The sequence below is a fragment of the Gaeumannomyces tritici genome (assembly GCF_000145635.1).
Source record: "Gaeumannomyces tritici R3-111a-1 unplaced genomic scaffold supercont2.1, whole genome shotgun sequence".
Taxonomy (NCBI): Eukaryota; Fungi; Ascomycota; class Sordariomycetes; order Magnaporthales; family Magnaporthaceae; genus Gaeumannomyces; species Gaeumannomyces tritici.
Window position 1 is genome coordinate 7,083,298 of NW_008804545.1, and position 16,062 is coordinate 7,099,359.

Below are 16,062 nucleotides of genomic sequence, written 5' to 3' on the forward strand. Positions count from 1 at the left end.
CAGAACCCACTAGAATCGTCCCAAGCTGTTAGTTCAATACGTTGATTCCTACTACAAATTGTGCGTTGAGATATGTACCCCTACCCCTTTGCTAATACCCTGGTCGACACCCCTTGTTAGACTCACAGCGTAACGTTTAATATCCTAGGGACTTGTACAGGTGTCCAGGATCACAAACACTAGTGCGGTGGATCTTGGTGGTACATCAGTTTGGCTTGGTTTTCTAAGGAAGAAAATGTATCTTGCTCCACCGCACTAGTGTTTGTGATCCTGGACACCTATACATAGCTGGGGGGCTCCGGATCCCCTTCGCCTATGCAGCTTCTGATAATTTGCAAGGCGGGCGTCCTATCATATCCATCTGCCGCCCATGCTGCGTACACGTGATACTCTGACGGGAATGCCGATCGTGGGCAGACTCCGACTCCCCTGTCTCAGTCGCGCGACACCCGACGCTCAAAACATCCACATTCCACAACATGCCGCTTGCTCCTGCGCTCCTGCAGGATCGACCGTGGCGGTGACGATCCCGATGAGTTCGTTACGGCCCGCACATCGAGCTCGTCCGAGCATCTCGCCGAGGCCTCATTTCATTCGCGCCGAGCACGAACGAGTCCATCTTGGTCTCGGTGGGCACACCTCACTGACCTGGGCAAGCAGCCCAGCCTTCCACTCACACACGCCTCCCTCCCATAGAGGTCAGCCGCCCTCTTCCACGCCATGGCGTGGTCATGAACTTTTGTCTCTTTTGCCCGTGGTTCCCCACTTGACCCTTTGCTCCTGCTTCTTACCGCCTCCCGCCACGGCGCCCCAGGTGTTGTATTTGCCGCCTGCAAGCGTCGGTGGGGGGGCCGAGAACACCGAGGTGGAAGATGTGCCACTTTTATCGACCATCTCCTTTTCGTGCGGCTGCAGGACGCATCGGGCGCGGTTAGGCGCGAGTTCGGCTGCTTGACGGTGATGCCACGGGTGGCAGTGATATGCTTGGCCTGCTGGCGAGGGCGAGTTGGAATGCGGAACTTCTCCCTTGGCGGGAGTGGGTGTGTTGTCTCTGGCGCCCGGCGCGTGGCGGTCGGTTCTGCTCCACGCTTGATCCATCAGCGAGCGTCCTGGCTCTCGTATAGTGTTGTCAAGACGGCGGCCTAATACTTTCTGTATTATAGAGTTCCCTACTTTAAGCAACGCGTGGAGAACATGTGCTGGCGCGCGTGTGAAGGCTCATCATCGATAACCCTAGCCGTGCAAGAAGTCGCGTGGCCCGCTCTCGCACTGTCCAGCCAGAAAGGTGACTTTCCTCCTCGTGGGGGAGGGCTTTATAAGGTTGGTCTGTCCTGTCAGTTCCCAATCCCGGGACAGTGGGCGGTTGGCTAAAGGCCGCGGGCCTTTAGCTATCGCCCATGGTCCCGGGGGGAGCCCCGGGTTCGAGCCTGGCTGGGTCCGCGGACCCTACACCAGGCTTGGACCCCGCGCTCCCTTGACATTCTTTTTTTTTTTTCGTTCTGTCCTTTTGTCTTTTTCCTTTGCCCGGCTTCTCTTGCATATCTTCTTCCCGCGTGTATGTGTTTCTGCTATTTACTTACAGCCTCGAGTTGTTCCTTGCACGTACAGGATTACGGGTGCGGGAAAACGTCTTGTGCGCTAATTACTGCACTTAAAGTGGCGGTTGGCGTTATTATTAAACCCCTCCGGCCTACACATGCATTCCTTAATCTGCATAATCATGTTCTGCATATTCTCTCTTCCTACTTAAATCTGGACTGCTCGAGCATAATCCTGGGTCCCCTTAGAATAAGACTATAATTAGCCGCAATAATTACACCAAAGGCCAAAGGTGAAGCACGTTACTGCCATCCCATAATTATGCCCAGCTGCACTTATCACCAAAAAGTAAATTTCAAGTTTCTCTCACTTTTAACTCAGCTCTTCTTCACATTAAATCGTTGTTTTCAACAGCTTTCTGCAAAACTCGCACTTTCATTAGGAGCATTCAGTTCCCTAGAAAGAAACGGTACATAGATTTTATAGCCAGTTTTACTCATGGAAGTGCCGTCCGACTGCTTGATTTCAAAACCCCAATCCCCACTATTTGCAGTGTGCCCTCCAGACCGTCGGGCGGTCAAACGCTCTCAAGTCGGGCGACAGCAAGCAGGCAGCCCTTTAGCGTCTGGCCCCATCCGCTCATCACGGTTTGACGCGTCTTCCCAGGCCTCGACGCAACCCGACGCGGACCTGGTCGTCCTTAGGACTGAAAACAACCACGTCATTTCTAACCCGTGACTCCTCGATGGACTGGAGGCTTGCTTCCGGAAGAGCTGTGACTGGCCGGCTCTGTATGCACCTCGGATGCAGTCCCACAGATTCTTGATGTCGTTGTTTCCTGGGGGCTCTTGATTGGCTGATCTGTTCAGACCCCCGCCATCTCTTCTCTTCAGGTCTATTCAGATCTACCGAGTGACCTGCCTACCAGGCGCAGATTTTCCTCATTGGCTCCTGCCTCCAGGCGGCCGTTTCGCGCCAGATACGCCTTGACTGATTTGCGGCAAGATCTGGAGTTGGCCGCGGGTATATAAACCCCCTCTCCCCAATCTGCCCAGCCCACTTCTTTCCTTCTTTCTTCCTTCACCATTAGCGGCCGCAACAACAACAACAACAACATGCGCAAACCCAGACCAGCACAGCCGGGAGTTGGGTCACTGCATTTCCATAGCTCATTTCACTTGCTTCCTCCTCTTAGCTTACCACTTCCACTTGCTTGCACCTAGACTGCTAGTGTCTCTTCGTGCTCGCTTAGCTTGGGAGATATCGAACACCAGGGTCGGCCTGCATCCCACCGTCCCACATGGGAAAGAGCTGGCGCAGCAATGCCCACATCGGATTCCAAATCACTTTGCCTCGCATTTGCCTCGTATCTTCCACTTGCCAGCAGGGAAGCTGCCAGTGTCTCTGACTGCCGTACATAGACCGAACACCAAGATCTGTTCATTTGCTCCACCATCCCGCATGTGAGAGCGCTGTGCAGCCAGCGTCTACATTGGATCCTTTGAGTACATGTGAGTACTTTTTTGTGTGGACACCATAGATGCAGGACACATAACAAGGGGGGAAGTACGTGCAATGGTAAAAGTAGAAATGGGTGGCTCAGAATAGACAATAACACGTCGAGGCTGGACATGGTGTTACAAGGGGATCAATGATCGGCTTGGAGGGTGGTTAATATATTGATAATCTTTTAAGGCCTTTAGGAGATGCTTGGTGGAGCAGAATCTCTTGGGAAGTCCTTGAGAGAAAGGCCTTTTTTATATAGGCTGTTAAGGAGATGGGATAAGGACAGGGAGAGAGGTACGTATCCCGCCTGGGGTACGTACCTTTCCTGGTCGGGTACATTTCCCGCTAAAAAAGGGGTTTTTTTTTCGACCGGGCGTGTAATACATGTGTGGTTTTTGCGACCTTTTTTATCCGATCCAACCAACGTGTTGGTTTTAATTTTTGGCTTGTAATTGGCTTTGTTGGCTTATCCAATCGGCCTTTAGTTGGCATTGGTTTAATCCCCGTATAATACAATTTTCCTTTTCCCAAAGGCACGCTTCGGGCCTTTTAAACGCGGGGGTCGCGGGGTTTTCGGGGATATTGCCGGTAAAAGTTTTTAATTTTCTCCTTGGCAGCTTTTTTTTTAAAATTTTCCTAGGGTTTTTACGTTATTTCCCCTTTTTTGTTAAAGCCCAACCATTTAATAAGGTATTGTACGGTTTTTTTTATTTAACGTAAATTTTTAACTTTTTTAATTTTAAATACGTTTAATAATAAGGGCGCGTTCCGCAGGACCTGGTCTGGGTCGGGCCAAACTTGGATGCTAGTACGGTAAGGCTTAATAAACAAAGCGTAAAATGTTGGGTGGATTTTTTACGTAAGGGGTAGTGCGAGCCGTACGGCCAAAGGAAAAATGACTTGGGTAATTTGGAAAGGTTTAAAAAGTTTGGAGTTAAGCTTTTTTACGGGTTGCCGGATTTTAATGTTTTTGGCGTTAAGTATAACGTATTGTCCTTTAGTAAAAACGGGCAGGGCTTGTCGTTTTTTATTTGCTTATTTTTTTATTCGTTCCCGAGCGGCGTTAAAGTGCTATTTGGCCTTGTTGTGGACGCCGTGCATCCAATGCGTATAAAATTTGTTGGTTGGATAGGGCTTAATGCGCTTTGGTTTTGGGGGATTGTAGGCGGCTGGTTTAAACCCGTAATTAGCGTAAAAGGGGGATACGGAAGTATTTGCTAAAAACGTATTGTTGTAAGCAAATTCGGCCATAGGCAATAAATTTACCCAATTTAACATTTTATAATTAATAAAGGACCGGAAGTAAGCTTTTAGGTTTTGGTTAAGCCTTTTTATTTACTTATCCGTTTGTAGATAAAATGCAATATTTATTCGGGGCTTAATGCTTATAAGGTTAAGGAAATCCTGCTATAAGTGCGCGGTAAACCGGGAGTTTCGGTTTAAAATAATGTTTAATAATACCCCGTAAAGTTTCCAGTATTTCCGGGCAAAAATGCGGATAAGGTCGTTCGTTTTTTTTGTCCTTTTTTTAAAAAGATAAAATGGTTTATTTTGGTAAACGGGTTTACTATAATCCAAATGGAATTACAGTTTTGGCTGTTAAAGAAATTCGTAATAAAGTTTATGGCTACAATGTTCCATGGCCGGTAATGCAATTTTATAGGTTGGAATAGCCCAAAAGGCGCATGCTTGGGGGCCTTGTTGCGTTAACATTCCAGGCAACTTTTTACGTAGTTTCGAACGTTCCTTTCAATTCCCGGCCACCAAAAGTAACGGGTAATTAGTTTAAAGGTTTTATCCATCCTTATATGTCCGGCGATTTTGGTATTATGCTCGGATTCCAGGATTTCGCGCTTAAGTTTTAGTTGCGCGGAAATCCATAGTTTGTAACGGTGGTATAAAAGTCCGTTATTAACTTTTTCCTTTTTGTAGGGAGCTTTTAAATGCTTTTAGTACTTAGTATTAAAAGAGGCGATTTGTTTAATTTTGTTTGTAAATGCAAGGTTTTAGCGTATGGTTGGAATGTTGCAAAGTTTTGCTAACGAAAGGAAGAAAGAAGGTGCTTGTAAGGTAAAATTAAAATGTTTTTTTTGTAAAATCGTTGTAATTGGCTGGTTTTTACTTTTCCTTTTTTTAGGTTTGTATTGCTTTAGTTTGGAAAGGATATTGGCCTTTTCGTTTTATTTGCTTGGTTGGTATGTAATTAAAAACCAATAGCTAAAAAGTTGTTGTGCCCATTTCGCTTGCTTTTGGTTAAGGATTTTGGCCGTAGTAAAGTAAGCAAGGTTTTGGTGGTTCGTAAAAATTTTAATTCGTTGCTATGCTTTTTCGAAGTAATGCTTTTATCGGCCAAAGCTATTTACGATTGCAAATAGCTTTTTGTTGTAAATTTTGTAATTAATTTTAGCCGGGGTTATTTTCCGGGAATGGAAAGCCATTAGGTAAAGCTTGCCGTTAATTGGGTCCCGTTAAAATAATATAACGGTTAAAGCGAAATTAAACGCGTTAGTTTTAATAATTGCCGGTTAAATGGGGTCGAAATGTTGCAATATGGGGGGCGAGGTAAACGTTTGTTTAAAAGCATTAAAGGCTGTTTGTATTTTTGCGGTTTAGGACCAATCCTTTTTTGCAAGGGCATTGGTTATTGTTAAAGGTTTAACGATTTTGGAAAATCCCGCGATGAATTGTTGGTAAAAGTTGGTAAAGCCGATTACCGATTGGCATTCCCGCAATTGCCGGGGTGCTTTTTAATTAAAGATGGTTTCGATTTTGTTTTGTAACATTCGGATTTTTTCTTGGTTAATAATATGTCCTAAAAATTTAACTTTTTGGACCCCCCAAACGCATTTGCGAGGGGCGACCGCGAGGTTGTAATGGGTTAAGCGTTTTAATACCTTTTTAACGAAATCGTCGTGCTTTTCTTTTGTTTTTGCGTAAATAAGGAAATCGTTTAGGTAAACGAAAAGGCCGGCGTTAATAAAGTTTATAAATATGTGGTTTATTATTTTTTAAAAAGTTGCCGGTGCGTTAATAAGGTTTATAAGCATAACGGTAAATTCGAATAGGCCATATTTGTACCGGAATGCTATTTTTTATTCGTGTTTTGGCTTTATGCGGATTAAATGGAAGCCCGTTTTAAGGTTAATTTTGGTTATCCATTTGGCGTTGCGGAATTGGTTTTGTAATTTCGTAATTAAAAGGATTGGGCATCGTTCCGGGATAATTTTGGAATTAACGTTTCGGTAATTAATTATTGGTTGTAAAGGGTTTTTAGGGTTTTTTTTTCGGCGAATATAAAGGGTGCGCCAACCGCGCCTTTACCTTTATACAATTGGCTTGCTTCCAGGTTCTTTATAAGCTAGGGTTTTAATACGTTAAGCTTTCGTTCGTTAAGGTTGTAAATAAGTTTTTAACCAAATGTTGCTCCTTTTTTTAAATGGATTTCGTAATTCCAGGGCTAATGGTTGGGTAAGCGCATTATTGCTTTTGGGAATATAATAAAAAGGAATTCGCGGAACTTTTTAAAAACCCTATCGAATTTATTGGCCGTACCGTTTAATATAGGGGTTGGTTTTGTTATTTTTTTAACCAAAACGATTGTAGCAAAGTCCGTGGTAAAAATGTTTGTTAAATTTCGTGGGTTAATAACCCCGCGAAATTTAGGTTTGCGATAAAATTTGCATTTGTTAGTGTTAAAGCGGATATCGTTATGGTTTCGTTTAAAAATTTCGGTTGGGTAATGTCGTATTATCCATTGGACGGGAAAAAATACGTTGCAATCTAGGTCCAAATTTAACATATCGAGGTTTACGCAAAACCGGTGGTTGTAATGTTGTAGGATAATTTGGGGTAGGTAATATGTTAAGGGGTTTTTTTTATATCTAGTAAAATTGGATATAACCCGCGGAATTGTGCGTTTAACAATATGTAATTGTAATTCCGCGGCTAGCTAAAAGGAAATAAAGTAACCGTTGTTGCTTTTGCAATCCAAAAGGATTTGGATTGTTCTTTTTTCCTGGCTTTTAATGCGCAAAGCCATATTAATTATGGGTTTCGTAATTACCCGGAACGAGCCTGTAAATTTGGTTTGTAGGAAGGCGCAAATGGCGATCTGGATTGCGTTATTCGTTTCCTATCGTTTTTTGGGTAATATTATTAAAACCCCGGGTTTTTAACAATCCGAATTTGTATTAACCTTTTTAAAAAAGCAATTGTAAATGGGCTTAGGGTCGTAAACGGCGAGCTTTACGATTTTAACTTTTTTGGCGGGCTTTTTTTGGTCTTCCTTTTTTAGCTTTTAGGATTTGTTTGCGGGCTTTTTGGCCCCGGCCGCGGTTTTTGCCGAAGCCGGGGGAAGGTTTTTGCTTTTAATATTTTTTTTGGCAAAACAATCTCGGGTATAATAATTGTTTTTTCCGTAGCGCTAGCAATTAATGCCTTTTTTTTTTTAGCATTAATGTTTTTTTGGTTAATGCTATTAAAGGCGGCCCGAATGGTGGACCAAATGTTGTTTTTTTTGGTTTGTACAGGAATTGCCTGGCCTTTATTTGCTGCGGTGCGGGAGTTTAAGGATTGGCCGTAGGGGCCTTTGGAACTTTTGTCGCGGGGACGGCCCGCGTTCAAACGCTTTAAAGTCGAAGCGGGCTCGTTTTTTTCCTTTTTTTTGGGCCTTCGGTTTTTTTTTTGGAGCTTTCGGAAGGTGTTTTTATTCGTTATTATAAATTCGTAAGTAATGCCGGTTTGTTGGAATAATTTTAGGAATTTTTCGTTTACGTTAAGGATTTGCCTTTTATTGGCAAAAACGAAACGGTTTATTTTTTTAAAGAGCTTTTTTTTAACAAAGTTTTTAAAGCGCGTTCCGGTAAATTTAACGGTAGCGTTAAGTTAAATTAATTTTATAAAAAACCCAATAATGTTATTTTTGTATTTAAAAGCGTTTAGCTTTATGGAGTTCGTTCGTTTTTTATTGGGGTTTCGGAATTGCGTAATTAAAAACCTTAAATAAGCTTTCCAAAAATTAAGTAATTTATAAGCTTCGAACATTTTGGCTTTGCTTACGTAAACCTTTAATGCTGCCTTTTTAAGGTAAGAACCGACCCAGGAAATTTTGTGGTCGTTGCTAGTAAATGTTTGGGGAACGGCCTTTATGTAAGCCCGGACCATATACTACCAATTTTTAAAATTTGTCCTTTTGCCGTTAAAAGTGGGCGGAGCTTTAAACGAAACGGAATTTACCATAAAAATGGCGCTATGTCGTTGAAAGGGGTTTTTACCCGCGGGTAATAAGTTGGCCCGGGGACGTTGCGGCGGTTTAGGAGGTTATCGTAGTCCGTTCCCGTTTAAATCCGAAAAGGAAAGGTTGTTGCTGGGTGGGGCCGGCGGTCGGTAAAAGGATACCCTTTTTGGGGGAATTTTGTTGGTTATTCCTAACATTTGGAAATAAAAGCTTTTTCGGGCTTGTCGATATATTGCCGCTATAATGCCCGCGGGGTTTTTTCGCATCGTTTATCGGTGCATGGAGCTAATTTGTTTTAAAGCAAAGGGCGCAAAGTTCGGGATTGGGTTGGCTCCCGTTATAGTGGGATCGGTCCGGAAGGCGAAGGATTTGGAATAAGTTATTTTGGTAAAAAAAACGGGGATTAGGGTTGTACCGTACGTTGCCGGTGTAATTTGGCGGGACGCTTGTCGGGAGGCGATTTGGGACAAAATGGTGGCAGCGTCCATTTGCTTGCTTTTAACCATCCGTTTATTAACTTCGGCGATAATGTTTTTGGTAAAGGCTTGTTATTATTTTAGGGTGGTTAAGGGGTAAGCGTTAATTATTTTTTATTGTTTTTTTATATGGTTTAATTGTTATTCGGTGCTAAATACCCGGTGCTCGGTATGGCCGGCCCATTGTTTAATTAAGCCAATGGTATGGGCAAAGCGGTAATGCATTTTTTTAATCGCTTATTGGTAAGTTTTATATGCCTTTTTCATTTTGTTATAAGCATGGTTGCGGATAAAGCTATTGCTAACAATTTTTGCGATAACGTTTTAAATTTTGGCCGCGAATTAATTGCTTTTTTTAATTATTTTTTTTTTAAAAGATCGTGCTTAATTTTTTAAAATGGTTAAGCCGTTTTAAACGATTTAGAAAACCGTTATGTAATTTTGGCGCGTAAAGTTGTATTGTTGGCGTAATTTCGCCATTTGGGATTGTACCAATTCGGGTATTTGCGTTAGGTCCCGCACTTTATTGCGAAAGGCAAGCATTGCTTAGTAAAGTATTTAGAAACCGCTATGAATTTCCGCTATTTATTGGGAGTATGCTGGATCGTTTGGGATTTTGGGCTGGTAATTGGCTTTTTAAAGGATGGGCAAAAATTATTTTTCCCCGTTGCTTTGCCATAATTTATTAAAGGTTGGGGCTATGTACAAAACGATGGTTTCGGTATTTGGGTCGAGCATAAGGGTATTTTGCTTAATTTGTATTTTGTTTGGGGCGCGGTTGTAAAATAATTGGGATTTTTAAGGGTTAGTAATGGTTCCCGGCGCGTTAATCCCGGGGGAAGCCGTATTGTTGTTATTGGCGGTTTGCGGGGTGCTTTCGGGAGGTTGGAACGAAGCCCGGCCCCGGGGCTTGGGCGTTTGTTCGCCGTTGGTTATAATTGCGTCCAATAAAAAGGGTTTAATGGAAGTGCGTTGGCTTTTGTCGTACGTAAGCAAGGGTTTTGGTAAGGTAATGCGGGAAATTTGCCGGGAATGGTTTTAATAAAGCTCGATTATTACGTTAAAGTTATGTTTTAAAACGGCGATGGCGTTGCTTTGTTGTTGGATTTTTTCGGAATTGCTTGTAATTTTTTTGCGAAAGGCTTCGTAGCGTTTTTTAATATTGTCGAAGGGCTTTGTGTTTTTGGTATTGGTTTTTATAGCGTAAGCCAAAAGCAAAAGTTGGTTAAGCTTTTGTTTAAAAAGGTCGTGCTCCCGTTTTTGCTAAGCGAGGTATAACCGAATTCTTTTAATTGTTTCGTTTTGTTTTTTTTGTAAAATAGCGAGCTATTTTTTGGTGGTTTTTTTTCGGGCTTGGATTTGTTGCAAAAAGTTAGCGAGGTTTTTTTGGGTGGATTCGATTTGTTGGGCGAGGCTATTAAGGGCTTGGTTCGTTTCGTAGCGAAAGCGCTTTTCGATAGCGCTAACCCGTCGTGCAATAAATCCTTTGTAAATCGTTCGCTTAGCTTTGCTATTTTTAAAAAGCTAAAAGGTAGCTTTGTATTGCTAGCTTGTTTGGGTAAGGATAAAACGCGTAAAATTGCGCGCGTGGTCCAGGTTTTCGGTTAGGACGTCGATTCGGGCCGTTAGGTTTTGTCGGAAATTTTTTTAATACTTTTTTATTTGCGCAAATTGGTTTTTGCCGATAATTGCGAGCTTTGTAGCTGTTAATAAGGTTATTTGGTACGGGTTAATTAACCCGGAAAGCGCTTGTGGCCTTTTAAAAGCAAGGGTGGTTTTGTTGCTTAAAGCAACGAGCAAATTAAAAGATTTATCGATTGCTTTATTAACGAAAGCAGGCGGTTGCGGGGTAACCGATTGCGGGGGTTTGTTGGGGTCCGTTGTAACGGTAACCGACGCTAAAGTTGGTTTTTAACGCAATTGTTGGTTGCGTTCGGTCTTTGTAAAATAATAAGTGCAAGCTTGCGATTTTTCGAAAGCGGGACGGGCACAATACCAATACCGGAAAAGGGAAATATTTGTTTCGACGAAACTTTTTTCGTTTACAAAGGCAAATTTCGGTTTGCCGGTTTGGTTATTTGCCCAAAAGCGTAAAATTGCGGCAACGCTATTAAAGATTTGCGCGATAAAAAAGGGAATCGAACTTATAAGGGCAAGTAAATGCTTAGGAATAATTTAAATTGGCAATACCTTTTTTTGATAAAGGTATAAGTGCAATTAAAGCAATCCCGGAAAAATAAGAAATTATTTGTTACAAGGGGATTAATAATCGGCTTGGAGGGTGGTTAATATATTAATAATTTTTTAAGGCCTTTAAAAAATGCTTGGTGGAGCAAAATCTTTTAGGAAGTCCTTAAAAAAAAGGCTTTTTTTATATAGGCTATTAAGGAAATGGGATAAGGATAGGGAGAAAAGTACGTATCCCGCTTGGGGTACGTACCTTTCCTGGTTGGGTACATTTCCCGCCAAAAAAGGGGTTTTCCTTTCGACCGGGCGTGTAATACATGTATGGTCTTTGCGACCTTCCCTATCCGATCCAACCAACGTGTTGGCCTTAATCCTCGGCCTGTAACTGGCTTTGTTGGCCCATCCAATCGGCCTTTAGTCGGCACTGGTTCAATCCCCGTGTGACACATGGTTTGTTTTGATTTTGCAATGACTCAACGTTCCTCCACCGTTCTACAGAGTCTACCCTCTGCGTCCTCCTCGAACATCTCGCTCCCAACCCCAGTAACAGCATAGAGAATTCCCTCCGGGTCGTACTTGCGCTTGACGCGGAGCAGCCGCTCGTAGTTGGCGCCGTAGAAGTGCTCTTGGAAGTTCCGCTGCTGGAAATTGGCCTCGTTGAGGTACGTGCCGGAACCGGGGGTGGCGGCCTCGAGCATCGGGGTGAAAACGTCAGCGAGCTGCCTCTGCTTGGCCTCCATCCTGGCCCGCGCGACCGCCAGCCCCTCGGCGTCGCCCCCGCCGCCGTAGTCCCACGGCCCGACGACGATGCAGTGCGTGGCTGCGTCTCGCCATGCCGGTAGGACTGCATTATCGGCGACCCTGGGCAGGAACGAGTCGCCGCCGCCGCTCACGTCGAGCGCCTGGCACGCGACGAAAAAGTCACCCGCGGCGGCGGCGGCGGTCACGTTGCGCAGCGCGCCCGTCACGGCGGGGCCGCCCACCACCGCGCGCGGGATCAGGCGGCTGCCCGTGACCTGGCCGGTGCTGAAGAGGCCGTAGGGCAGCGGGCCGAGGTCCCGGGCAAAGTGCGCCAGGAAGCCGGGCGACTGGTGAGCCTCAAAGGCGAACGGGACGCCGCGCCGCTCCAGCTCGGGCAGCAGCGTCGCGCGCAGCAGGGCCGCGACCTGCGCGCCGTCGCGGTCCGTGGCCGTCAGGCTGAAGAGGTTGAAGGTGCGGTCGGTGATGGAGTACAGCGCCGACACGCCCCGGGCCAGCAGGGGCGGGAGGGCGGCGTGGACGGCCCCGACGGCGTCCCAGAAGACGTCATTTCTGCTACTGCTGCTGCTGCTGTTGCTACTGTTCCTGTCGCCGTTAATGCTGTCGCCGTCGAGGATGCCCGAGTCGTCAAACCACAGCGTCGCGCCGCCGACGGGCCCGTCGCGGTGCAGGCGCGCCGTCATGCCCAGCACGACGGCGAAGGTGCCGCCACCGCCGCCGCTCAGGGCCCAGTAGAGGTCGGCGTGGGGGCCGTCGGGCGTGGCCACGACGCGCTCGCCGGTCGCGGGCAAGACGGCCTCCCAGGCCAGCACGTTGTCGGCGGCCAGGCCGTAGGCGCTGCTGAGGGTCGAGTGGCCGCCGCCCTGCGAGTAGCCGCCCGCGACGCCGACGGTGGCGCAGGTGCCGCCGACGACGCGGTAGCCGCGCTCGTGGGCCGCCAGGTAGGCCTCAACCGCGAGCACGCCGGCGCCCAGTTTGATGGCGGGGCCGGTGTAGTAGGGGCTGGAGTAGTTGTCCATGACCTCTATTGCCTTGAGGTTCTGCGTCCACAGTGAGAGGCTGCCCTTTCCCGTGGACTTGCCCAGGTAACTCAGTGTGGTTAAGTACGTTAGTCCCACACGCGTCCATGCAAAGCAGCACCTGAAAGGTGGCCAACACGATATCTTGGCACATACTCGTGGCCTGTATTCTTGATACTCAGACGAACGTCATTCTCTCGCGCAAATCGGATCCCCGCTACAACATCCTCCTCTCTAGTCACGTTGATCGAGTAGCTCGCGTAGTTCCCCAGCTCGCAAGGCTGCGTCACTGGCATGTAAGGGTCGCACGACCCATTTTGGACCCAAGGGAAACCAACCTCGGCTGGGAAGGGGAAGCTGCGAGGATATTAAGCGCCTTGTTAGAAGATGGAAACCAGATGATAGTCTAGTAAGCTAGGCGCGACATACTGGGCAATTGGGAAGTTCCAGAATGTCTTGAGCCACTGGCACGCCGTTGCGTTGAAGCGGCCATCAAACACACCACCGGTGTGACACACACTCGCGGCGGGCACGGTGGCGGTGAGCCTCCCACCTACCGTTTCATTGAGCGTTCTCCATGCATAATCGGCTGGCCATGTTGCGTCGCCAGGGATAGATTTACACCGTTCTGCGGTGCCCGCCCATGAAAATGCAAAAAGCGCTAGCAAAGGAAGGCTGCGGCGATCCATTATGTTGAGCGAGAGCACTCGAGATCGAGGGCACGACAAAGGAGAAGACAGAAAAGGCAGAGGCTTGTTAGCCGGGAAAGGTATTTGCGCTGGGAACCTACGGCCTCCTCTGGGATTGATGTTCGGATTCCCTCCGCGGGCGGTTTTAGCCGGAGCCGCACCGCCAGGCATAGGACTCTTGATAATTGCCTATTGTCGTAACAATCTCAGATCCGGCAGTAGTCGCCCGCCCATAGCGTCTAAACAGCAACTTATTCTCATACGAATATGAAAAGTCCGACAGGTGACGCACAGGAACCAGGCCATCAAATTCTCCACAGCTAATTGGCAACAGCTACCTAGTAAATACTGATGGGTGCCGCCTCCAGTCTCTCGTACTTCTTATCAGCCAGCTCCAGCGTCTTGTCGATTAGAGCCGCCATCTCTTCGCGGCCTTTGTCGTCCAGCTTTGGAAACTTGTAGAACCCCATCATGACCTTCCTCGCGTCCATCGGGCCGCGGTGCGTCCCCCCTCGCCGCATCGCCTCCACGGCTTCGTTCTCCATGATGCCGTCCACGTAGCACTCCCCAACGAGCGTGAACCCGTCGGTCCCCGCGTCCCCGCCGCCGAGAGAGCGCGGCCGGAGGACAAAGGGCATGATGGCGCCGCCCAGCACGCAGACCGAGTCCCCGGCCCAGACAGCCCTCGAGCAGAGCCCGAGGTGCCCGCCCGAGGTGACGAAGAGGCTGCGGCCGCGGCACACGGCGTCGCTAAGCTGCTCGAACGCCCGCGCGTCCCCCTCCTCCGGCCCCAGCTGGGATTGCCGCTTCTTCCACAATGCGCGGGACGCCTCGTCGCCGTCGTCGGGGCTCGCCAGCATGTAGGCAACGAGATGCCGCGCGAGCGCGGCCCCGCCATCCTTGACCTTGCTGCCGTATGCGGTCCGGCCGGCGCACAGCGTCCGCGCCAGGAAGCCGACACGGTCGAGCCCGGGATCATCTTCCTCGCCAGCGCAAAAGAGGCTCCCAAACATCATTTTCCGCACCCATTGGCCAACGTCGTCGATGCTTTGGCCGCACCACACAATTGTGGACAGTTCCATCCCACGGACCTGGAGGCAGTCGGGTGACGCCGTCTCGTATCGCTGGAAGGGCAGGGCCCCCTCGGGCTGCGAGTCGTCTCCTATGGTCCAGTGGCCGAGCATCCCAGTCTCGCGATCTTTCCACCTGGGCACCCAGGACGGACATGGCCCTGCTGCCGCCGGACCCTGCATGTTGAATTTCCTGAGCCTCCAGGACCTCTTGTATCTCTTGGTCCAGTTGTCGCCGGCGTCTGACAGAAACTTGAGCGGCAGCTTGGCGTCTCTCGACTCCAGCCACCTCTCTGCGACAAACCTGCACAGCTGAACCTCGTCCATGCTGTAGTCTGGCGTGATAAAGGAGCTATTTCCCGACAAATTCTCCTGTGTCGCTATTCCGAGAAGGGCGAAGAACTGGTCCACGGGTTTGGAGCTTTCAAAGCCCCTCGTGAGCCGTAGGAGGTGCAGGAAAGAGGGCCGAAACGGCATGCCATCTGGTGAGCCGTGACGCGAGAGCCGGAAAATGAGGTATGCCCCATAAATGCCGGCGAAGCGGCTGTGGCGGAAGTAGCGCTCGCCAGTATTTAGCAGGGAAGCCTCCTGCGTCCGGAGAATGGCGGCGCAGAGACCTACCCAATGCCAGGCGATGCGGCATCTGCCCCAGACCACATCGGCCGACTGCGAGCGGACGACCTCTTGTATCACCCAGCGGCGGGAAAACCATGGGTTGGTGAAAAGCTTCATCAGCTGCTGCAAATCCTTCTCGGTCAGGCTTCCCACGGCGCTGGCCGAGTCCATCCCGCAGGCCAGGGCGCTCGAGCCGGTGGTTTCGCCGTGGACCTCGTAGCTCGCCGGAAGCTGGTCGTCCCAGGCCCGTACGATGCCGCAGACCAGATCAAACGCCTCCCGTGCACCTTCGTCTTTGGATCCCAGCCAGACAAGGGTGCGTGCGGCGGCGCTGTATATCTGACCCATCATGGCAACCTGCATGGCACGCTCGCCGTCGTCATCCTGGTTAATGCAGAACGCGTCTGCCCACAGGATGCAGGGCTCATCGCTGCGCCTGAGGTAGTAGAGAGCCTCCCAGATGTTTGCCTTGACCTCGATGTCCACGCCGTTGCAAAAGACATGGCTGTGGATGCCTTTGACGTGGTCCCCGAGGCCGTCCGCACCCGAGACCCCCCACCAGTCCCATACGTAGGACAGCGCGTCGTATCTCAGCTCCTTGGCGCGGCTGATCGGGACGGGAACGAGCCGGCAGGTGACGGGGTCGTCCGCAGCGCCCGGTTCGACGATCAGGAGACGAAACCAGGAACTGTCTGGGAGAGGGGAGTAGACCTCTGGCATGCTCGGCAGCGCTGCTTGCTCGAGTAGGTCGGCCAAGAGCGTTTTCTTATTGCCAAAAGAGGAGGTCAATCCGTTTTGACTCTCTGTGGGCAGTGCAGACAGGATATCTTCTTGACCAGGCAGATCTGGCTGCATGGGAGGATAGAGGTACTCCCACGGCGCAGCTTTCTGGACCTGATACCAGCCGTGCTTGCGGGCGAAAACGAGCTCTAATAATGCAAGCGTCATAAGTTAGAAAGCCACAGG

The 16,062-nt window shown here is 48.5% G+C and overlaps 5 protein-coding genes across 5 annotated transcripts; 1 reads left to right on the forward strand and 4 right to left on the reverse strand.

The window, feature by feature from the left end:
• Positions 1 to 729: 729 nt before the first annotated feature.
• On the reverse strand, positions 730 to 1,098 carry GGTG_02240 (hypothetical protein; the record flags this gene model as incomplete). The annotated part of the gene is made up of 1 exon (XM_009220011.1): positions 730 to 1,098. One exon carries the CDS (start codon positions 1,096 to 1,098, stop codon positions 730 to 732), a length of 369 nt encoding a protein of 122 aa, XP_009218275.1.
• Positions 1,099 to 2,856: 1,758 nt separating this feature from the next.
• On the reverse strand, positions 2,857 to 3,256 carry GGTG_02241 (hypothetical protein). Its single transcript, XM_009220012.1, has 2 exons — positions 3,110 to 3,256; positions 2,857 to 3,026 (listed from the first exon to the last, which is right to left on the reverse strand). The coding sequence occupies exons 1-2, from the start codon at positions 3,170 to 3,172 to the stop codon at positions 2,883 to 2,885; spliced, it is 207 nt and encodes a 68-aa protein (XP_009218276.1). The 5' UTR covers positions 3,173 to 3,256; the 3' UTR covers positions 2,857 to 2,882.
• A 6,312-nt stretch (positions 3,257 to 9,568) lies between these two features.
• GGTG_02242 (hypothetical protein) lies at positions 9,569 to 10,365 on the forward strand (the record flags this gene model as incomplete). Its single annotated transcript, XM_009220013.1, has 3 exons — positions 9,569 to 9,741; positions 10,080 to 10,185; positions 10,282 to 10,365. 3 exons carry the CDS (start codon positions 9,569 to 9,571, stop codon positions 10,363 to 10,365), a joined length of 363 nt encoding a protein of 120 aa, XP_009218277.1.
• A 604-nt stretch (positions 10,366 to 10,969) lies between these two features.
• Positions 10,970 to 13,287, reverse strand: GGTG_02243 (hypothetical protein; the record flags this gene model as incomplete). The annotated part of the gene is made up of 3 exons (XM_009220014.1): positions 10,970 to 12,792; positions 12,879 to 13,079; positions 13,280 to 13,287. The coding sequence occupies 3 exons, from the start codon at positions 13,285 to 13,287 to the stop codon at positions 11,418 to 11,420; spliced, it is 1,584 nt and encodes a 527-aa protein (XP_009218278.1). The 3' UTR covers positions 10,970 to 11,417.
• Positions 13,288 to 13,749: 462 nt separating this feature from the next.
• On the reverse strand, positions 13,750 to 15,951 carry GGTG_02244 (hypothetical protein; the record flags this gene model as incomplete). Its single annotated transcript, XM_009220015.1, has 1 exon — positions 13,750 to 15,951. The coding sequence occupies one exon, from the start codon at positions 15,949 to 15,951 to the stop codon at positions 13,750 to 13,752; it is 2,202 nt and encodes a 733-aa protein (XP_009218279.1).
• Between the last annotated feature and the right edge of the window lie 111 nt (positions 15,952 to 16,062).

Excerpts from the sequence above, each read along its gene's own strand:
- GGTG_02241 (XM_009220012.1), bottom strand. The coding sequence starts at position 3,172 with ATGTCCAGCCTCGACGTGTTATTGTCTATTCTGAGCCACCCATTTCTA. Across the intron at positions 3,027-3,109 it reads TTCTACTTTTACCATTGCAC|ACGCTGGCTGCACAGCGCTC; the intron begins GTACTTCCCCCC and ends GATCCAATGTAG.